General features: G+C 43.1%; 1 protein-coding gene across 1 annotated transcript in view; it reads right to left on the bottom strand.

The window, feature by feature from the left end:
• Nucleotides 1–24,249, bottom strand: part of LOC117393207 (glutamate receptor ionotropic, kainate 2) — a 169,278-nt gene that overhangs the window by 26,475 nt on the left and 118,554 nt on the right. The window contains exons 8-13 of the mRNA XM_055232224.1: nt 22,596–22,703; nt 21,237–21,350; nt 20,455–20,661; nt 18,608–18,831; nt 2,415–2,533; nt 790–1,007 (exon numbers count right to left, since the gene is read on the bottom strand). Coding sequence (XP_055088199.1) covers nt 790–1,007; nt 2,415–2,533; nt 18,608–18,831; nt 20,455–20,661; nt 21,237–21,350; nt 22,596–22,703 — 990 coding nt within the window. The remainder of the gene's footprint in view (nt 1–789; nt 1,008–2,414; nt 2,534–18,607; nt 18,832–20,454; nt 20,662–21,236; nt 21,351–22,595; nt 22,704–24,249) is intronic.

Genomic DNA, 24,249 nt, shown 5'->3' with positions numbered 1-24,249 from the left:
TGTTCTCAGTTGACTTACCTGGTAGAATATTGAATAAATAAAATAAAACATTGTACAAAGTCTTTTTAGTTTGTGGGTTTGTCTCATTTAAAGCTCATTTTATCTACTTTTTGTCCTCCTTTAGATAATCTCTTGTTTAAAACTACAGTGGAGATGATGTAGTCCACTTTTAGCCCTAGTTTAGCCCTAAAATAGACCTGAGATTAATACTTTGCAGTGGCATCATGCTGGGGGTGTTCTGCATGTATATTATGGCAGAATGTTCAGAGGTTTCCATGGTGACACAATGCACACATTAGCAAAACGTTTTAAGAAACAGACACTTAAAACCGTACTTTGGAATATGCTCCATGGTGATGGATGGATTTTATTCCATACTGTGAAATATTATTTCTATGGAGGAGTCAGGTTTGTGGAGATGCAAGCTCAGTCATAGCAACGATGCTTGTTCTTTGTATTTCAATGCAAGAACAATAATAGACACAAATGGGACTGAGGAGTGCAGTACAAATGCAAGTATCGATCTATGTTTCTGTTAGTGTTTTGACGATACTAAAAACAGACTTGATACTTAATACTGATTCCGATGCCAAGATGATAATAAAAAACACTCTTGATTTAGGCAATAGCATGTCATTTTCAACATTATATGGTAGTACTTTCTTTTCTATTCCCCTGTGTCCTTATATCTGTGTAATCCCTCCATGGTCCAGGTAGGTTCCATCGTGGTCCATGGGCATGACACCATTTTAAAACCTGTTCGTATTCCTTGCTCGGCCGTTTTACTACCTTGAAGAATGTCATGGTGGATCCGTCCTCCACCACTCCGTAGGGGATCTTGGTCTGCTTGGCCAGGTCGTCTGCAGAGTCTATGGGAGACTCCATCCTCTCCACGGTGAGGAAGGCCGCCAAGTTAGCCGTGTACGAGGAGATGATGATGAGCGTGAAGAACCACCAGATACCTCCTACGATGCGTGTGGACAGGGCTTTGGGCATCAGCTCGGAGCCTGGGCATGTGGCAAGATATGGTTACGACACAGATATACTTCAATACAGAGCTGGGTGAAAAGTATTCAAACTAAAGCCACTAGTCAATCATGGTGTAAAAGATATAACACATGTGAAAAGTACAGTAGAATGTACACTATCAGTCAGAGGTTTAGACACAACTTCTCAGTGTTAAATGCTTTTGTGTCACTTTCAACATTTCAATACAAAGAGAAGACAACAAATATATGATGCAAGATGTACAGATTTATCTAGGAAAGAAAAAAATGACATAACTTGACAAAAAATGATGAAGTCTGAAATGTTTTTCACTTCACAGTTGTGGTGTGACTATTTTTAAAAATCAAAAAAAGTTTAGAGTTTTTTGTTTACTCCATGTGTGTCATTCAGAGTTTTGATGCTTTCACTGATAATCTACAATGTACATAATCCTGGAAATAAACAAACGGCATAAATGTAGAAAGTGTGTCCAAACTTTTGACTGGTGGGGCATGAAAGAAAACTAAATCCACTTGTTCATCATGATGTTAAAGATATAATACATGTGAAAAGTTGAGTGAAAGCACAATGTAATGTCTGCAGAGGTGTTTGGACCAGAGAGTCATGTACCCAAGGCAACCTCAAACCTGACTCCACATCTCACTGCCCCCTAGAGGTGGAACAACCAACTGCAATAGGAGACGCCACTTGGGAAGGGTCTGTACTGCACACATGTAACTGAGCTACAAATGTGTGTGTAATGTGGTATGTACCATTCATAGTAGTGCAGAAATTCAACAAAAAACATGTCCACTTTAAGGCTATTAACAGCTCTTTTGCAAATTGTGAGGTCTGGTTTGGTTTGAGAGAGAAATGAAAGAGATCAGGGAATAGTGCACTCAGACTGTGACTCCTTTCCCAAGTGCGGGACTCGTGACTCAGCTTGAGGTTCAGGCTACAGCACTCAGACTTGTCTTTAACTAATGACCACAGTATCTATGATTTAATTTCAAATCTGTTTCTGAAACTGCAACCTGTGTCTGAAGTGTAAATTGCATTTTTTTTCCCTTAATCTTACATCCTTATTTTGCTTTTGACTTAAAATTGAAAAGTCTCTGGAAAAAATTAATGGGAAATTTACTTCCCGAACCAGAACTGAAGTGGGCGAGACTGTTGCACTCCAAGCATTTTAGAAGAGAAGCGAAGCATCTTCAAAAACCTACTCCAAATGACTCATTTGCAACAGAAAAAAGCTACATATATTTGGCTTTTTACTAATGCCCCAACTGACACTACTGTGCTCTGAGCTCATTGTTATGCTATCAGGATAAAGCCTTCCCATGTTGCGCCTCCTTAGTCAGATTGGGTTCCACTTCACACCGGCCCTTGGGCAGTGGGGTGGGGAGACTCCAGGCTGAGGACAGTACCTTGCTGCATGAGCGCCCCGACTCCAAACCAGAAACTATTGAGCAGTGTGAAGTTGTTCTCCACCACGTCCGAGTCAGGGTTACACGGGTGCGGGTTGTACCACTCGTATGGGCTGAACCTGGGGGGAGAGAGAGGGGGTAGGGTTAGCAAACAGGTTAGCATACATGTTAGTATACAGGATAGTGTGGCAAGTTCTATAATATGACAATAAACTAAGCTATCTCCATGGAAAACACCTGCATAGTGTCCAGATAGGTCAACTGTGAGTACTAAACAGAATAGTCGACCACGTTGCTGTGTATTCAGTATAGTAAAGACTAAAATGAGCAGTATATTGGAGAAACAAAGCAGCCACTCCATAAGAGAATGCACCAACACCGTCGCAAGAGCAGCTCAGGACCCCAATCCGCTGTTAATCTCAAAGACACTAACCACTCCTTTGACGATAGTGAAGTATAAAGAAGAGACAATCCATCTTTGAATAGGAATAGGGGCCTTAGACATAATCTATTTATAACTCCATCCTCAGACCGAAATCAAAACAAGGAAAACAGCAGGGCTAGCCAGTATGCTAATAGGCATGAGAGCACCCATTAGGGGCCTGAACAAATCTGCTAAATAGGTAGCTCAATAGACCTAGCTAACAAACAAACTGTAAACAATAGGTGTGTTAGTTTCAGTGTAGTTAGCTCCTCCCTTCAGATAAATATAAGGCAGTGTCCAGCTGTAATCTGAGCAGAACTGAAGAGCAGCAACATGTCTTCACTCAAAAAATGTTATGTCCAGTTGACAGAATTACATTTTTCTTTTACTATCCCTTTATAAGCTAATGAGGTTTTTTTTTTTTTTGTTTTTTTGTTTTTTTTTTACTATTATTGTCAAATCAGATTGGATACTTTTTCATATAAGTGTATTTTATTTATGTTTCAATAATCCACAGGAAATCTTCAACACGTGTTTCTGTCAGCCACACGTCCCATCTCACATGCATTCCCATCTTACATGTACAATATTTCCATCCCAGTGTGTTTGTATTTGTAGAAGTAAAAGCGTGCTGTGTGCATAAATCTTGCGCTTGGCTGAGGCTCAGGTCCATCTCTCAGGCTCTTACTGCGGTCAGCTTATTGGCATATTCAAATGGCATCGCTTTATTGTGAGAAGCGATCAATGAGCCGGAACAACACTGTCACTGCTGATAACCAACCCCCATAGAGCCAGACTCTGCTTCTGACGAGGAGGGAGGAGGAGGGAGGAGAGGGTGAGGGAGGAGGGGGTGAGGGAGGAAGAAGAAGGAGGGGGTGAGGGTGAGGAAGGACGAGAGGGTGAGGGAGGAGGAGGGAAGCGAGGGTGAGGGAGGAGGAGAGGGTGAGGGAGGAGAGGGTGAGGGAGGAGGAGAGGGTGAGGGAGGAGGAGGGAGGAGGAGGGAGGAGAAGGTGAGGGAGGAAGAGGGAGGAGAGGGTGAGGGAGGAGGAGAGGTTGAGGGAGGAGGGAAGGGTGAGGAAGGAGGAGAGGGTAAGGGAGGAGGAGGGGGTGAGGGTGAGGAAGGAGGAGAGGGTGAGGGAGGAAGAGGGAGGAGAGGGTGAGGAAGGAGGAGAGGGAGAAAGAGGGTGAGGGAGGAGGAGAGGGTGAGGGAGGAGGAGAGGGTGAGGGAAGAGGGTGGAGAGGGTGAGGGAGGAGGAGGGAGGAGGAGGGAGGAGAAGGTGAGGGAGGAAGAGGGAGGAGAGGGTGAGGGAGGAGGAGAGGTTGAGGGAGGAGGGAAGGGTGAGGAAGGAGGAGAGGGTAAGGGAGGAGGAGGGGGTGAGGGTGAGGAAGGAGGAGAGGGTGAGGAAGGAGGAGAGGGTGAGGGAGGAAGAGGGAGGAGAGGGTGAGGAAGGAGGAGAGGGAGAAAGAGGGTGAGGGAGGAGGAGAGGGTGAGGGAAGAGGGTGGAGAGGGTGAGGGAGGAAGAGGGAGGAGAGGGTAAGGGAGGAGGGAGGAGGAGAGGGTGAGGGAGGAAGAGGGAGGAGAGTGTGAGGGAGGAGGAGAGCGTGAGGGAGGAGGAGAGGGTGAGGGAGGAGGAGAGGGTGAGGGAGGAAGAGGGAAGCGAGGGTGAGGGAGGAGGAGAGGGTGAGGGAGGAGGGGGTGAGGAAGGATGAGGGAGGAGAGGGTGAGGAGTGAGGGGGTGAAGAGTGAGGGAGGAAGAGGAAGGAGGGGTTGAGGGAGGAGAGGGTGAAGGAGGAAGAGGGAGCATGGGATGAGGAGTGAGTGAGGAAGAAGAGGAGGGGGTGAGAATTGAGGGAGTGAAAAGTGAGGGGGGGTGAAGAGTGAGGGAGGAATGAGGATGAGGAGTGAGAGAGGAGGGAGTGAAGAGTGAGGAAAAGGAGGAAGGGGGGTGAGGAGTGATGGGGTGAAAGGGAGGGAGGAAGACGGATAAGGGGGTAAAGGTAGTGAGGAGGGAATGAAGAAGAGGTAAGAGGGGGTGAAGAGTGAGTGAGGAAAAGTGAGGAAGGGGTGAGGAGGGGGTCAAGAGGGAGGAGGAAAAGGGAGGTTGGGGTGAGGAGGGAGGGAGGAGAGGGAGGGGGTGACTAAAAGGGGAGAGAGGGGAGCAACGGGGTAGAGGAGGCAAGAGTAGAGGGGGTGGAGGAAAGAGAAGGAGTGAAGGAGTGGGGTAAGAAGGGGGGAGGAAGGAGGAGTGGGGAAAGAGAGATGAAGGAACAGCGAGAGGAGGAGCAGGAGGAGGAAAGAGGAGGAGGAGAAGCAAAGAACGAGTGGAGGGTGAGAGGTAGAGAAGGCGCGTGGGGGAGGAGGAGTGGTTGAGAAGGAGAGAGGGAGGAGAAGGAAGGAGGATAGGATGAGATGGAGAAGAGTGGGAGAGGAGAAAGAGAAGGAGGAGAATGGGAAGAGGAGAGGTTGGGGAGGAGAAGAGGGAGGAGTAAAGAGGGAGGAAGAGAGAGGTGAAGAGTGAGGGGGTGTGAGTGGAGGAGTGGGGGAGGAAAGAGGAGGTGGAGTGAGGGAGGAGCATTCACATTCACACACTGTTGTACTCACTGCTAAAGGGCACGTACACAAATGAATAAAGCTACACATCAAGAAGCATTTAACACAGGCTATATTCCACCACCTGCTCGTCACCATGGAGACGTTACTGCTTTGGTTGGAATGTTCCGCATAGCCTTGACAAGCAATGATATGTGACTATGGTCTATTGCACTAGTCAAAATGAAGCCATGGGTAACAGATTAAACATTTGTATCATTTCTGGGAGCTACTTTTTGTCAGAAGTTGCTAATTGCAAAGTGATTTATCAGGAGTTTTATGTCAGATGCCCTCCCTGTGGCAAACACACTACTGTGACAATGAGTGGCTATCAGTATGCCACTATCACCATAAAAATAACATTTGCTGCGTAGGAGTAGGCTAATGTACAATGTGCAGAGCTGCAAAAAAAAAAAAAAAAAAAAAAAATTAATAAAAAATGTAACAAAATATCAAATTCTGTATTAACAAAATGGATTTGTAAATAACAGGACGTACAAATCTGCACATATACTCCTCCACAACTCCCTCTCCAACTTGGTCTGTATCTGTGGGTCATTTGTGGACATTTATTAGCCTAAGCTAAAGTGGCACAGCATTATGGGTTAGCATGATTGGGTTAGCGTTTCGTATCAGGCCTTGATAAGGTACAGTTATGGTTTAGCTAAAGGCTATTTTTCAATGTGATGCTATTGGACAGACAAAAAGAAATGAATTCTCTGTGGCTACACTGGCTCGTCAAAGCCTGATCTCATCAGATCTCAGAACCTATGTAAGGCTGGACTTGGTTAGTACTTGGATGGGCGGCAGTTGAAAAACCCAAGTGCCACAGTGGGGCAGCAGTGGCAAAAGCTGCTGTTGTGTTGTTAGGCAAGACACTTCATCCACATTGCCTAGTATGAAAGTAGTGAGTGTGTTGGCAGCCTTGTTTCTGTCAGCTACTGTCAATAATAACTCACTGTGGATTTCGCCACAAGTGAAGAAGAAAAGACTTCCGATGCGTGTGTGTAAACAAAACCGGCCCACAGAGTGCACTAAAATGTGTGAAAACGACCTTAGTCACTCCCCCTTCAGAGCACAGTCACAGTCATAAAATAATTAGCATGTAGTGATGAAACTACTGCATATTGCATCAGGTTTGTGAAGATGTATCCTGCTTTTGTATATTTATGAAAAATTATCGTGTAGGAGCATGGGTGACATAGGCTTGTGGGCGGAGCCTTGTACAGACTTATACAGCCAACCATAAGGAAGGTTCGAACAGGGATCTCTAGATTACTCAAACATACATGGATGACATCTGAATCCTCTTCAGTTATGTTTTTGATGAGGGAGCAACATGAGAAATCTCCAAAAAGTCCCCTTGGCTTAATTCCCCCTGTATTATGCAGACTGAATGTTAAACTGAACTTGACCTGAAACCAGCACACCCCATAACAGCAGCTTCATTTGAACAGTTCAAACAGGCAGTGTGGCACAATGTAAGTTTTGTCATCCACTGCAGCTGAAAATGCCATTTCAAAAGGTCTGTAATAATGCAAATCCCCAAGAGGTATAACAGAAAGAGCTCTTGGTGAATGCATTCAAGTGTCCAAATAAGGCCCATGTACTTGTGCTTCCATAATTGTAGGTTTTATCATATTGCCTAAATGCATTTTCTCATATTTCAGTCCCTGCCCATTTATTTTCCTCGCGTCTCCTTGAGGATTATGTAAGCGGACCTGTCTGTGATCACAAGCCATAATTCTTCCACTTTAGTGCAGTCGCTTTGTCGGGTTTTGACAGCAATGTGTTTTGTCCTAGGAATGATGAATGTCCTAGGAATTCCAGTGCTTAAAAATACTGCAATATTTATGTATTGTTAATAATGAAGGATTTGAAATACAATTGTTAATGGTAAAGGGTAAGAAACACTGCAATCGCTTATGTTTTCAGTAATTTGTCGGCTACTGAAATCTTAAAGATACACTATGTAACTTTTCTGGTGAGATGTCCGCCATCTTATTGTCTCCATGGTGATGTTACTGCTTTGCCTAAAATGTTGCAAGGTATAACATTAACTTATTTATCTTGCATTAGTTCAATTACAGGTGTATTTATAGTCAAAAATGCAAATTCTTACTGTGAAGTGGCTGGGGTCTCGCCTCTCCATAAACCTGGCCTATAACTTACTGGAACATTCCCAATAACTCTTTAAGTTACTCTCACTTGAATAGTAATTTTCCCAAATACTTTTATACTTTTACTTCAGCAATTTCATGGACTACTTTGTACTTCCACTTGAGTAATAACATTTTGAAGTAACGTTGCTTTTACCTGAGTACAATTCTTGGCTACTCTACCTCTGTGAACAACATGCAAACTGGGAATTGAACCCGAGACCATATCTACACGAGAGCTAACCACTCTGCCAGCCTGCCATCAACAATAACCATTACTTTTCGACTTCATGGTAATTCTAAACGCTGCAATAGTGACTAGTGTTCTGTTCTACCCTTCATAGAAATACAATAGAATGCCCTTGGTCTGTATACACACACACACACACACACACCCCCACACACACACACCCCACACACACCCACACACACACACACACGCACACACAGTCCTCTATTGTCCCCTTGTTCATATATTTCCTGTTTATCTCTCCTCATGTTTCAATATTTGCTTGCGCTGTCACATCTCACATTGTGTATTTTTCCCTGTTTAAACTGGTCACATCAAATGCTTTTCAAAATCAAATATTCTTACTGTTTATTTATATATTTCATTACGAATATATAATGTAATGGAATGTACCACAGGGCTTATTCCTAGTATGGAGCGACAGTAGACTGTACAAAGAAGTGGACTAAGTGAGTGTGACGTCACCCACGGCGTTCGGCTCCAGTCAAATGAAGCTCATCGAGGCTAGAGCAGTTAAAGGGGCCGATTTGGAGTCCAGTTCCACATTCTGACTTCCGACCATGAGTATCGTAGCAACCAAAGAGCCAATCTGAAGCGAGGTGATTGAAGGTAACGCCCCTTCAGTGGGTGCTTATGAACGCTGTCAATCAAACCTGTTGCTAACGCTAGCAGGAGTGACCTTGGGAAAAGAAGGTGCCTGATTTGTCTGTTATTAATATTCATATCTTGAGTTACAGACATAATAGCGAAAATAAAAATACCAGGATCATGTAGAGCAGGATAATACGAACATTTACGACCAAAATGACGAGGCTCACTGCAGCAGTTACAGAGAGAGAAGCGACAATTTTTCAATGTAAAATGAATTGGAGCCAGAGTCAATGGAGCCAGAAACGCGCACATGATCACTTCTTTTTGGAACGCGGCAGCTAGCAGGTTAGCTATGTCCCTTTATATATAGAGTCTATGGTATGGAGAGACTATAGAGGAAAAACAAGCAGTGTGGCTATTGTAAACGTGATGCTAACATTAGACGAGAGGTTTTGGAGGTGAGCAGAGTTGCCAGAAATTTTTACTTGAGTTCAAAATAATATTGAAGTACAAATTGGTGGGTCAAGAAATGTCTCAAGTATTTGGGAAAACTAGAGCTCAAGTAACAGAGCCATGTCTCCTCTTCATCCCTCCATCTCTCACACAGATTCGCTGGGGAGACATCTGAATGCGAACAGCAAATCTTCAAACTTCTTCTATCACCCATCTGTCCCTCCTTCCCTCCATCCCTCTATCCCTCCATCTCTCCACAGGTACACAGGGGACATGTCTGAATTCTAATACTCGCTATCCTCCTCTTTCTTTCCCTCTGTCATCCCTCCATCCATCCCGCATCCATCTCTTCATCCTTCCACCCTTCAATTCTCCTCCTCTCCATCCCTCCCTCCTCTTCTCCGCTCAAGTAAAAACAGGCAAGAGCATTAAAGCTGCACTATGTAACTGCACTTTTCTGGGGTTCACCAGCTACTTCTCTGCGTCGCCACCAGATAAAGTTACAGGTCAGATCAGTGGAGAGGCGACCCATCATCAACATTACCTGGGCGTCTGATGCTGCAAACTGCTGAGTGAAGAAATGTTTCAAGTAAGAGTAAAAAAGTATTTGGGAAAACTACTACTCAAGTAACTTAAAGATTAACTATCAAAACATAACATCTGATTTATAATTTGAACTTAATGTAATTGGAATTAAATAATAGACCAAATCATATCTGAAGCATGTTATAAGAAACACAAATGTTCAAATCATGTCATATTGTCGGCATAAAGCTTTTGTCACTTGTAAACTTACTCACCGAAGAGGAACCACAACCTTTACTTTTCAGAGTACTGTAGGCTACTATATACATGTTTCTAGTACCCTGTTGTTACAAATTCTTAAAAGGATCTACAGTATATATAAGGTTTTGATTAGAAAAGGCACAAACATGGCCTGACTGTGTCCCCAGATACGAGGCAAACATGTTCAAATCTTGTATTATTTTTTGTTATAATGTTGTTTCCTCACAAACAGACCTGGAGTTGTGTTTTGTTTCATTCACACATGTTTAAAACATGGCACATGATCAACACACAAACTCCCACACAGCAGTTGTCGTGTTGTTCTTTCTATACCTCCTGTTTACCTCTCCTCATGTCTCAGTATTAACTTCACTGCTGTCACACTGTGTGCTCCCCCCTTTACCTCTCTGTGTGTGTTTGCACTGGCCACAACAAATCCTTTTCACAATCAAATATGTCCTACGGCGATTTATTTACACAGTCTGTCCCATAGGTACACACAACACACACACACACACAACACACACACAACACACACAGAGCACAGGGAGGAGCCCCAGGGTTACTCTACAGTCTAATCTACTTCTGCTTTAGAGACTGCACACTGACGTCTCTACTGCGATTGTGAACACGGCTGTTTGGAAAGAACCAAGAAACGATTAAAGAGGAGGTATTTTACTTCTATGGGGCATTAAAGAGGAGGTATTTTATTTCTATGTGGTATTAAAGAGGAGGTATTTTACTTCTATGTGGTATTAAAGAGGAGGTATTTTACTTCTATGTAGTATTAAAGAGGGGGGATTTTACTTCTATGTAGTATTAAAGAGGGGGGATTTTACTTCTATGTAGTATTAAAGAGGAGGTATTTTACTTCTATGTAGTATTAAAGAGGGGGGATTTTACTTCTATGTAGTATTAAAGAGGAGGTATTTACTTCTCTGGGGTATTACAGAGAGGGTATTTTACTTCCATGGGGTATTAAAGAGAAGGTATTTTACTTCTATGGGGTATTAACTGTAACACATCACATATTTAGATCACCATGTTTCTTTTTAATGTTTTGAAAATGATATATTCACCAAAAACAACATATTAACTTTATTATTTGGAAGTTTCACTTTCATTTTTGACATGCTGAGTCAAAAGGCACTCCCCCTTAACAGTGCAATCGCATTAAAATCAGTTGCATCCCATGAATGAAACTACTGCACATCACATCAGGTTTGTGAAGTTGTAGTGTGTTGTTTTGTATATTTATGGAGAATTGTCATGTTGTCGTCTAAACCCTCTTCAGAACAATGTTATAATACATAATATATGCACAGTACCCTATAGTACCTCATTAAACTTCACAGAAAAGTGGATATTTAATTCAAATTTAAACATACACTATATAACTTTCTGGAGGAGGAACATCACCTGCCTGTTTCCAAGGAAATGAAGAATGTTCCAAAGTACGGCTTTAACTTTCAGCCACACTTTGGAACAGTCTTCATGAAAATAGATACATTTTAAGCCATTCTGTGCAATATTATAGCCAAAGCCAGGCCAAATAAGACTCAGGTCTGTGGAGATGCAAGCTCAAAGTAATTGTTACAAAAAACTAGAATTTAATGGCAGTTACACAAAACATGAATTTTCTTATCATACAAATTGTGAATAAAAAAGTTAATTTTTAAAAATTTATTAATAATTAGATTTTTACAGACCAACTTTTGTTAACAAATTTTGATATATATAGATTATTATTATTATTATTATTATTATTATTATTATTATTATTATTATTATTATTATTATTATTTATTTTTCTTGAAGATGAAATACTGTACTTACTGTAATACTTTTTAGTGACATTTTCATCTGCACCAACTTCTGGTTTATCTAGTTTTCAACAGAAAATTTGATAATGGCCAGACATTAGCACTGAACGTGCTAACTCCAGGGACCCCTTGTTAGTGGCCCCCGTGCCCCCGCCCCCCCCCCCCCCCCCCCCCCTCACACAGGCCCTGTCCACAGCAGTACACTCTGTCCTCACACTGAGCTGTGGTTTGACCTTTGCCTGGGGCTGGTTAGTATTCCTCTGGGCCGTGTACAGCCAGTGTAAGGTCACCTCCGCACCGGTATACACGAGGGACAGCTCCTCCATCCCTCTATCCCTCTATCGCTTTATCCTTCATCCCTCTATCCCTCCATCTCTCACACAGGTACACTGGGAATATGTCCCAATGTGAACACACAATACTCAAACTCCATCCCTCCATCTCTCTATTCCTCCATCTCTAACACAGGTACACTGGGAATATGTCCCAGAACTCAAGCTCAATCCAATCCCTCCATCCCTCCATCTCTCTATCTCTCTATCTATCAGGTAAACTGGGAATATGTCAGAATGTGAACACCCGACACTCGTTTTTATTTTATTTATTTATTTCGAGCACATGTATCAGGTACACTTAAAGTACATTTCACAAGTTTGTTCTCAAACTCAATTCCTCCATCTCTCCATCTCTCTCTCACTGCATCCCTCCATCTCTCTATCCCTCCATTTCTCACTCAGGTACACAGGGGATATATCCCAGTGTGAATGCCCAATACTCAGACTATATCCCTCCATCTCTCCATACCTCCATATCACCATCCTTCCATCTCTCTTCCATTCCAGCTCTCCATATGTTCATCCCTCCATCTGTTCCAAAGGTACAAAGGGGTTATGTCCCAATGTGAACACCCAATACTCATCCTTCTATCTCCCCATCCCTCCCTCCTCCTCCATCCCTCCATCTCTCACATAGGTACACAGGGGACATGTCTGAATGCTAACACCGAATCCCCAAGCTCTCTCCACCCTCTTTCTCTCCATCATCCCTCCATCTCTCACACAGGCACACAGGGGACACGTCCCGATGTGAACGCCAAATACTCAAACTTCATCCCTCCATCTCTTCATCCCTCCATCCCTCCATCTCTCACACAGGTACACAAGGGACATGACAGAATGATAACACCTCAAACTCTCTCCCTCCTCCATCTCTCCATCCCTTCATCTCTCCGTCTCGCACACGGGCACACAGGGGACACGTCTGAAAGTGAACACCGAATACTCAAACTTTCTACACTCCTCCATCTCTCCCTCCTTCATCTCTCCATCTTTCACACAGTTACACACCGGCTATTTTTGAATGCTAACACCAAATCCTCAAATTTCTTTTCCCTCCATCTATCCCTCTCCATCCCTCTATCTGTCCTGGTTGTGTGGTCATTAATTAACGATCCATCCCTCCAACTCTCTATCCCTCTATCCCATCTCTCACAGAGGTACACAGGGGGATATGTCCGAATGCTAACGCCACGTTTCTTTTCCTCCTCATCTCTCCCTCCACCATCCCTCTATCCCCCCATCGCTCAACAAGCTGGTGTACTGATAAACGATTCTGATCCTTCTATCTCTCCATCCCTCCATCTCTCCTCTTCTCCCTCTCTCACACAGTTACACAGAGGACATGTCCAATCCTCCAAACTCCATTTTCATGCCTCCATCTCTCCTCCTCTCCACGCCATCCTACCTCCATCCATACCTCCTTCATCCCTCCATCTCTCCCACTGGGGACGTACCGGAATGCTGATACCAAATCTTCAAACCCCTTTTCCTCCTCCATCCCTCCTTCCTTCACCCCTGTATCCCTCCTTCATCCCTCCATCTCTCGCAGAGGTACTCAGGCTAACACCAAATTTCTTTTCCTCCTCATGTCTCCCTCTACCATATCTCTATCCCTCCATCTCTCTGCGTGCTGTGTGGTAATTAATAAACGATTCTGATCCTTCCATCCCTCCATCTCTCCTCCTCTCCCTCCTTCATCTCCTCCTCTTCCATCTGCATCCACCTCCATCCCTCCTTCCTTCACCCCTGTATCCCTCCTTCATCCCTCCATCTCTCCGCAGGTACATGTCCGAATACTAATACTGAACGCTCAAACTCTCTATCCTTCCCTCCTCCATCCCTCCCTCCCTCCATCATCCTCTCAATCTCTCAGCCCTCTATCCCTCCATCTCTCCACCCCCCAATCCCTCCGTCTCTTCTACTTATCAAGAGTAAACCATCAAAAAAAGGGAAAGGTATAAAACATGTGTATACGTTGTTTTCGGGGAATAAAGCAGCATTTTCAAAACAATAAAAGAAACATGTTGATCTAAATATGTTTTGTGTTACATTTAATATATAATAGAAGTAAAATTACTCCTCTTTCGAACACATTTCATCAGCTATTCTTCCTAACAGGTGACACCCATCTACACTCTCTCTCTCTCTCGGGACGGCATTTGTCTAGTAATCTGAAAAATCTATCTAACTACATAATCACAGGAAGTAACCACGGCCCTCTCTGTACTTCCCTGGAGACGGAAAGACGAGCCAAAATGAACGGAATAATAATGTATGGATTTCCTTTGTGAATTCCAAACGTGGATTATTTTATTGGAGAAAACAGGGATCTGAGAAAATATTATAGTCTGCGTCTGAGAGATTGAGGGATCAATTTGTAGCTCTGAAATCAATATTACAATTACGAAAAGCCTGAGCAGAGAAGAATGGTGAGAATCAGCTGTTTTGGGCTATGGGAAAAAAGGAGTGGGTAAAGAAATGATTTACAAGTTTGATTTAAAGGCGCAGTACCTGAGTTTACTGTCATAAAAATGTGAAAAACAGAACTGGTTCATTTTATATTACACAAAATTGACTCTTGTGAGCTTTAAAACATGTTCTAATGCTGTTACCTCCTCAAAAACATACTGGAGTTGTGTTTTGTTTCATTCACACATGTTTGTTTTATCAGCTCAAAATGCTCTGTTCCACCTTGTGATGTCATGAAGTGGTAGTTTTCAAGTTAACAGCTCCTTTTCTATAGAGATTGGCACTTCTAGAGCTGAAATCATCCAAATGATTCTAGTGAAGGTGTATGGAGTTTAAAAACACAGTGGAGCACTTCCTGTACTTCCTTACCACATGATGACATCACAAGGTGGAACAGAGTGTTTTCTGTTTGAGAGAAAAACTCAGCCTAAATATGCAGGGTTTGTGTAGTTAAACATGTGTAAATGAAACAAAACACAACTCCAGGTCTGTTTGTGATGAGGAAACAACATTAGAACACAGATAAAAAATAAAATTAAAAAAAGAGTGTAATATGGGCACTTAAAACTTTTCGTGGTCCAAAATTATTCCTCACTTACCTTATGTTGTCCAAACTATCCAAATTATTCACTGCGATAAGTTTATAAGCACTTTTGGCAACTCTCAGAGACCATTAATGGTAACAACTAGCATGTTAATACACATTTCCTGGTTCAAGGCCTATAATTACATTCAGACAGCGCACAGTTGTCTCATTTTGACCTGAATAGCTACTTTTTAAAAATCTATACCAGAGGAAGACACATTTTACATTATAACATGAAGAAAAATAAAAAAAAGCTCAAATGTGTAATCTGTATTTTACCCAATCTCGGGATGAGGTGGGTTAAGTGTCTTGCCCAAGGACACAACGGTAGCATCTGTGGGAGCTGGGTCAGTGGATTGATTTTTATTTGTTTTGTTTTTTTTGGAGGACTGACAATCATCCCTCAACCTTTATCTTCCAAACAGAAAATGAATAAGTTAACAAATAAACAATAAAAAAAAAAAAAAATCATCAAAAACTGAAACATATACAGGCATTCACGGTTACTACGGCAACTGCACCTGAGCAAACAAGTAATTCAAGTGCTTTTTCACATCTCCCCTTGTGAATAAAAAAAACAAAAAAACGCAACCCTGAATTTTTAGTGTGGCGCTTAAAAGGCAGACACTGAGGGCAAAGTGGATCAAGCGTCTTGCCCAAGGACACAACAACGGCATTCATCTGGGGGAGCTGGAATTGCACCGCCAACACAGGACCATCTTGAGAGACTTGAGCGCTCCACACACACTTAGTCACGCATTTTTAGCAGTTCTGTATTCAGTTTGTGTTCATAACTGTTCAATATAAATCATACGCAGATCTTAATACTCCATACAAGTACGTGCTGGTCTACTTACCGAGCTTCCGTGAGACAAAATGAGATTATATTTTGCATATTCTGAACTTACTTAGGTGACAGTTGCAGCTTTTCTCTTGATTAATCATTTTTGCCGGTAACATTTGCTCGTTAGAGTTAAGATCCATGCAGAGGCGAGCCATGCGTTACAGCGAGAGGGAGTATAGGAGGAGGTAAGGCTTGTGTTTAATAATAAAAATGTGAGTTTATGATGTTTGGTGATGATGGTGATGTACAGTGTGGTTTAAAACTATATATGGTCATGCTCAAAGGTATTTTTACTTCATTACCATACCCAGTGTTTGTACTACTTGGACTTTAGTGTTGAAATACTTTTAATGATATTATGTTACCAAATACACAAATTATTACACAAATGCTAACAAATGCTAATGCTTTCCTCCATCTTGTGTACGTCGGGGACATATCTGAATGTGAACACCAAATCTTCAGACTTCTTTTCCTCCTCCATCCCTCCTTCCTTCACCCCTCTATCCCTTCTTCTCTCATCCCTTCATCTCTCACACAGTTACGCTGGGGAGATGTCCGAATGTTAATACTGAATACTCAAACTCTCTATCCTGCTCCATCCTTCCCTCCTTTATTCCTCCCACCATTTTCATCCCTGCATCCCTCATCCATCCATCCCTCCTCTATCATCCCTCCCTCCTCTATCCATTCCTCCCTTCTTCATCCTTCCATGTCTCACACATTATTTATTATCAATGGTGGAACATGACACAGTAAAAGTAGTAAAGTACTGTACTTAAGTATACATTTGAGGTATCTGTACTTTATCTAAGTAGATTAAAATGGATACTTTTTATTTTTACTTCACTACATCTGAGAGCAGTATCTATACTTTCTACTCCACTGCATTTTTGAAGAGTACTGGAAATTAAAAGTATTTTATATTATTGTCTGAGACCTGCTGAAAAGTCTGAGGATTTATTTTTAACACGTTCATAGTTTGAGCAGCAAAAGTATACAAATAAAAACGGCTAGAGAAAGAATATTGATTCAGTTGTTTCTGTTGAACAAACTTCAGTAAAAATCTGTAACATAATTACTACATTTGAAGCTTTATAAGGTCCAAAATCTGCACAAAATACTTTTACTTTTTACTCTTTAAGTACATTTTTAAAAAGGTACTTTAATACTTTTACTTAAGCAAAATTGAGTACTTCTTCCATCACTGGTAGTAGTAGTAGCAGTAGTAGTAATAGTAGTAGCAATAGTAATAGGAGTAGTAGTATAATAGTAGTAGTAGTCATAGGCTGTTGACCTATTTTTGTACATTGTTGATACAGTCAGTTGCACCCATACCTCCGCTGCCTCCTCGCCCACCCACTGCTAACCACTCTCCCAGATGGCCCTTTAAACCTGCTCTGTGATTACTCAGGGGCATCGTTAGCTAAATTAGCGCATTGATTTGTGAGGATTATTTTGAACGGCGGTGTTAAGTCATTTGTCCGGAGTGGCTCAGCGGACGGTAAACACACTGCTATGGTAATGTACGCTAGATTTAACGGCACATTGTAAAGATGCTACGGCAGCTTTTAGGGAATTAAACTGGTGTCTATAGGAGGAGGAGGAGAGAGGAGGAAGAGGACGAGGAGGAGGAGAGAGGAGGAAGAGGACGAGGAGGAGGAGAGAGGAGTACGACAGGGGAGGAAGAGGAGAGAGGGTGAAGAGGAGGAAGAAGAGGAGAGAGAGAGAGGGTGAGGAGGAGGAGGATGGGGGTGAAAAGGAGGAGGAGGAGGAGAGGGGGGTGAAGAGGAGGAGGAGGAAGAGGAGAGAGGGAAAACAGGAGGAAGAGGAGAGAGGGTGAAGAGGAAGAGGAGAGGGGGGAGAAGAGGAGGAGAGGGAGACGAGGCGGAGAAGAAGAGAGGGGAAAGAGGAGGAGGAAGAGGAGGAGAGGGTGAAAAGGAGGAAGAGGAGGAGTACGACAGGGGAGGAAGAGGAGAGAGGGTGAAGAGGAGGAAGAGGAGGAGTATGACAGGGGAGGAAGAGGAGAGCGGGTGAAGAGGAGGAGGATAGGGGTGAAAAGGAGGAGGAATGAAGAGGAGGAAAGGGGGTGAAGAGGAGGAGCAGGAGGAGGAGGAGGAGAGGGGGGTGAAGAGGAGGAGAAGGAAGAGGAGAGAGGGCAAACAGGCGGAAGAGGAGAGAGGGGGGGAAGAGGAGGAGGAGGAAGGGGAGGAGGAGGAGAGGGGGTGAAGAGGAAGAGGAGGGGGGGAGAGGAGGAGAGGGCGACGAGGAGGAGGAGAGGGCGACGAGGAGGAGGAGAGGGTGACGAGGAGGAGGAGAGAGAGCAAAGAGGAAGAGGAGGAGGAAGAGAAGAGAGGGTGAAAAGGAGGAGAGAGGGCAAAGAGGTAGAGGAGAGAGGACGAAGAGGAAGAGGAGAGAGGGTGAAGAGGAGGAGGAGAGGGGGCGAAGAGGGGGAGGAAAGAGGGTGAAGAGGAGGACAAGAGAGGGTGAAGAGGAGGACGAGAGAGGGTGAAGAGGAGGACGAGAGAGGGCGAAGAGGAGTAGGAAGAGAGGAGGAGAGTGCGAAAAAGAGGAGGAGGAAAAGAAGGAGAGAGGGCAAAGAAGAGGAGGAGGAGCAGAGAGAGAGCAAAGAGGAGGAGAAGGAGAGGGAGAGGACTGATCAGCAGAAACATTATGACCACTGAGAGGAGGTGAATAAAAGTGCATTTATTTCGATCCAGATGCACATGCAGCACCTCCCACTGTGACGTCACTGCAGATCTTTAAAGGAGACGTCTGTTTAAACAACCTCAGGGCTCACTGGTCATAATGTTTTGGCTGATCGCTGCTGTCCTAAGTCTCTATGCAGCAAAAGCACAGCACGTTATGATGTGATGTTACCTGGCAATGACAAACAGCACGCAACTGACACCCAAGCAGGCCAGCAGAATATACATCCAGATGTCGGGGGAGAGGGGGTTGAGGAAGGAGAAGACCCCGGGGTTGGTGCCGTTGGGTTTGCGGTACAGGATACTGATGCCCAGGGTCATGAAGGGTTTGGAGAAGTCGATGACCTTCTCCCGAACGTACGTGATGGCCAAAGGAGCTACAGCCAGGTCTGCTTTCTGTGTGAGGAGAGGAAGAGAAAAGCACACAAACGTTACAGTGTTTAAAGCAGCATTGTGTAACTTTTCTAGTGAAGGGTCTGCCATCTGCTTGCACTGTGACACCTGTGGATCATTGTGTTATAATTTGGACATTTTAAATCTCAATATTCGTCTATAATGGTTTAAAAGAAACAAGTTTGCTGACTTCTGAACATGATTTGGCCTTACAGAAAAAGTCAGTTGTTTTACCTGTGACGCAACAAAACAGGCAAAATGCAAACAGAGCATTTTTGAGGCTCAGAGAAGACAACTTTATATTATTGGATTAATGAAACAAGTATGAATGAAGCAAATTAATGCAACTCCAGGTATGTTTTTGATGAGGGAGTATATTTCAATTTAAGAGGTCAAGAAAGTAGTTTGTGCATAATTTGTGTCGTTTGAAGTGTCAGAAATCAAGATGAATAACTATTTTACATTAGACCTCAAATCTAACCGAGTAACTAGAATATTAACATATACTTTGAATAAAATAAAGACACAAAATAGAGTAAAAATAAATACAATACTTATTAATACAAAACTACAGATGCAGGGCAGCCTATGAGGTTAAGGAGAAGGGCAAAGGTCAGGGGTGAGAGGAGAGGGAGAGGAGGAGGGATGGAGGGGGTGAGAAGGAGGAGAGGAAACTTCAGAAGGAGAGGAGATGATGATAAGGGGCCTCCAGGGGCCAATAAGAGGAGAGGAGTAATTGGACTAATATCCCTGAAGACAGATGTTAGATCTATGATCACAACACTGCCTCAGACTGTGGGCTGTCAGTACTGAAAAGTAGTAACCCATTTTTATAGTTTGCATGTTTTGCCTGTGTCAGGATGGGATTTGTATGTTGTCCTTGTGTCTGGGTGAAGTTAGCATGTTCTCCCTATATCTGTGTGGAGTTTGCATGTTCTCCCTGTATCTGTGTGGAGTTTGCATGTTCTCCCTGTATCTGTGTGGAGTTTGCATGTTCTCCCTGTATCTGTGTGGAGTTTGCATGTTCTCCCTGTATCTGTGTGGAGTTTGCATGTTCTCCCTGTATCTGTGTGGAGTTTGCATGTTCTCCTTGTGTCTGTGTGGAGTTTTGTGCTGGGTTTACATGTTCTTCCTCTCTGGGTGAAGTTAGCATGTTCTCCCTGTGTCTGTATGGGGTTTGCATCTTCTGTCTGTGTCTGTGTGAAGTTTGCGTGTTCTGTCTGTGTTTGGGTGGAGTTTGCATGTTCTTCATGTCTTTGTGGGAGCTAGCATGTTCCCCCTGTGTCTGGGTGGAGTTTGCATGTTCTGCATGTGTCTGTGTTTCCTCCGGACACTCTGGTTTCCCCCATCAACCCAAAACCACTGAGGGATGGGTCAAATGCAGGATGACAAATCTGCAGAGGGCAGTAAAGTGTACCTTAACCTTAACCTTATTCGCCGAGTTTATAAACGTTTTTTAATAACTTTCAAAGACCAGAGTCAAGTTTTGCTGTCATGCTAACAACAACTAGCATGCTAACAGTGCACTTCCTGATTCTCTGTGTATAAAAAGTGCTTTATAATTAGATGCTGACAGTACACAGACACAGTACACAGACTTTTTGCCTTGTCCCGGGCTGTACTCACGTGGTCGATGAGTTCTCGCACCATGCCGTTCCACTGGCCCGTGCTCTCGTCCAGCACGCCGTAGCGCCCGTCCTCCACCAGGCGCACCTCGTATCGGAAACCCAAGATGGCCGCCAGCTCCTTCAGCAGGTCGATGCAGAAGCCCTCGAAGCGCTCGTTCCCGTACAGAGGCTTGTCCGACTTCTTAAACATCACGTACGGCTCCTCCTACAGCCAAAAGAGAGAGTGAAAAAATGACTATGAGGTATTATCATATTTGCAGAGTCGGACTAAATAAGAGTACTCTGAATACTCGAAATACTTTTACACCGGGTTACATTGTATTATAGTGAAAAAAACATGCCATCTAATTACAAACAGCTTTATTTTTGCTGCTCTGTTTGTTATTCACTAATTTATGTCTAATTAGAGACAAAACATCACACATGTACGCACTGTAAGAGCTGTGTTCTCTTTATTCTCACTAATACTCTGCAGTTCAAAGCCAAAATTGCAGATGAAGTACCCCCATGTGTTCTTTTTAATTAGGTGTAATTAAAAGTTTTAATTTAGTAACTGTATCCTGAATACCACCAACTGAAAGAGTACCAGAATACAGTCACTCAAAATTAGTATTCAGAATAGGTATTTTCGGTACATGTATTCATTTACTTCCCCTGTATACCACCTGCGGCCATATTGAATACATAATGTAACACATGTATACTGCAGCTGTAAATGGCACTATAACAGCACATAAAGAATATTGTGTACTTCTACTGTGTCTCGTGTGTGTGCAGTACCAGGATGGTGGAGACACGCAGAGACTTGTTGGCCAGAGAGTCGGTGATGTTGGACGTCTTGCTCTTGTGGCTGTCGGTCATGTTCAGGCCACTAGGGGGGTCCCAAGTGCCGATCTGTGCCAGAGCAGAGCTCATGTCAGGTCAGCACACACACACACATATGCACAATTACACACACACAAACCCAGGACTAAACCAGGACTGAACTAAGACTACACGAGGGCAAAACCAGGATGAAAACAGGTCTAAACCAAGGCTAAACCAGGACTAAACCAAGACTAAAACAAGGCTAAACCAGGACTAAAACAGGACTAAACCAGGACCGAACCAGGACTAAACCAAGTCTAAAACAAGGCTAAACCAGGACTAAATCAAGATTAAACCAGGACTAAAACAGGACTAAACTAGGACTGAACCAGGACTAATCCAGGACTAAACCAGGACCGAACCAGGACTAAACCAGGACTAATCCAAGTCTAAAACAAGGCTAAACCAGGACTAAATCAAGATTAAACCAGGACTAAAACAGGACTAAACTAGGACTGAACCAGGACTAATCCAGGACTAAACCAGGACCGAACCAGGACTAAACCAGGACTAAACCAAGTCTAAAACAAGGCTAAACCAGGACTAAATCAAGATTAAACCAGGACTAAAACAGGACTAAACTAGGACTGAACCAGGACTAAACTAGAATTGAACCAAGACTAAACTAGGACTAAACCTGCCAAGACTAGTGCCAAAGCCATAAATGTGTATTTGCTAGTATAGTACCGATGTAAAGTAGTCTTTTACCTAGGTAACATGCTGTAAACAAGGGCTAAAGCTCGTCTAATTTACATAATACTAATAATACCTTATTTTGATGAATGAGGGTTTAAGCTGTCAGAAAAATGTGTTCCTGTGTATAAATTACCCCTGGATTTTTGACAGAATTTTGTGTATTAATGACAAAGGTAGACGTGTTTCTTTTGAGAATTCAGCACAGCCTCATGCCATTTTCAACTTTTCTTTACTGACTGTAAAACTATGATGCATTACCAGAGGAACTACCCCAAACATTGACTGTGTAAATCACCCGTAGCGTTCGGCTCCAGTCAAATGAAGCTTGTTGATAATTTCTTGATTTACGGTCAAATTAGATCAAATAAAAATGGCAGGATCATGTAGAGCGGGTTAATATGAACATTTTAAGACCAAAATGACGAGTCTGACAGCAGCAGGTACTGAGAGAGGAGACACAGTTTTTTAATAGAAAGTGAATTGGAGCCAGACGATGGTCCTGTTTGAAATGCGACGGCTAGCAGGTTAGCTCTGTCCATTTACATATGCACTCAATGATCCCAACAGCGGCGGTACCTTGTGCAGTCCGTCCTCCTTGAGGCTGATCACGTCCAAGTCGAAGTCTGTCCTCAGTCCATTGGTCCTGTTGAAGAGGACCCGTCCCGTCAGCCCGTCCCACTGAGCCTGCACACAGGACACACAGTCACACATCAGACATGTAGGGACGAACATGTCCAATGTTTGTAACGATAAAAACATGTAAAAATGGACACACATTAGCAGATGCCGAAAATGCAATAAGCCAAAGTAAAGCTGTGTTCACACTAATGCAGAGGCCAGTCCAGTCCTGTACACACTGAGGTTTGGTCCTGATCCAGTCCAGGTTTAATTCAGAGTTTAGTCCCACTTTAGTCCTAATTTTTATTTGGAGTCTACACAATATTTTTTATTAATTTATTTATTTTTTTGGCTACTTTCTACATTTTATAGAGATACGGAAGATATTCAATATTTGGTGCAAGATACATGGAATTATGTAGCAAAGAGCAGGGATAAACCAGGTCTAAACCAGGACTAAAGCAGGACTAAACCAGGGCTAAACCAGGTCTAAACCAGGTCTAAGCCAGGACTAAAGAAGATCTAAACCAGGACTAAACCAGGACTAAACCAGGACTAAACCAGGACTAAAACAGGACTAAACCAGGGCTAAACTAGGTGTAAACCAGCTCTAAACCAGGTTTAAACCAGGAATAAACCAGGGCTAAACCAGGACTAAACCAGGATGAAACCAAGGCTAAACCAGGTCTAAACCAGGACTAAACCAGGACGAAACCGAGGCTAAACCAGGTCTAAACCAGGACTAAACCAGGACAAAACCGAGGCTAAACCAGGTCTAAACCAGGACTAAGGAAAATCTAAACCAGGACTAAACCAGGACTAAACCAGTCCTAAACCAGGACTAAGGAAGATCTAAACCAGGACTAAACCAGGACTAAACCAGGTCTAAACCAGGACTAAGGAAGATCTAAACCAGGACTAAACGAGGACTAAACGAGGACTAAACCAGGACTAAGCCAGGATTTAACCAGGACTAAATCAGGACTAAACAGGACTAAATCAGGACTAAACCAGGACTAAACGAGGTCTAAGCTAGTTCTAAACCAGGTTTAAACAGGACCAGTTTAGTCCCACTTTGGACCCAATTTTTATTTGGTGAATACACAACCATTCAAAAGTTTGGTCACACCTCATTCTTTTTAAATTTATTTATTTATTTTTATTCTTTTACTACTTTCTGGGCGGCAGTAGCTCAGTTGGTAGAGTGTTTGTCCACTGACCAGAGGTTTGGCAGTTCTAAATCCACTCTCCACGTAAACATATTATTGGCAGAGCGGTCAGATCCATTGACCCACAGGTTGGCGGTGTGATTCCAGCTCCCACAGATGAATCCTGTTGTGTCCTTTGGCAAAACACTTAACCCTCCTCACCCCCAGTGTCTGTGTACACTGGTGTGTGAATGTGTGTTCTTTGATGTAAAGAGCTTTGAGTGTCTTGAAGGTGGAAAAGCGCAGTATAAAAATGTGACTATGACCATTTACTTTGTACATTTTACACACACAGAAGACATTAAATATATGAAGCAAGAGATATGGAATTATGCAGCCAAAAAAGTTGAATAACTCAATTTGACATTTTTTTATATTTCATCTTGAAATCCTCAAAGTATCCA

The sequence above is a fragment of the Periophthalmus magnuspinnatus genome, chromosome 24, assembly GCF_009829125.3.
Source record: "Periophthalmus magnuspinnatus isolate fPerMag1 chromosome 24, fPerMag1.2.pri, whole genome shotgun sequence".
Lineage (NCBI taxonomy): Eukaryota > Metazoa > Chordata > Actinopteri > Gobiiformes > Gobiidae > Periophthalmus > Periophthalmus magnuspinnatus.
The sequence above is the reverse complement of the archived record's forward strand: the minus strand, read 5'-3'. Positions and strand labels throughout refer to the sequence as shown.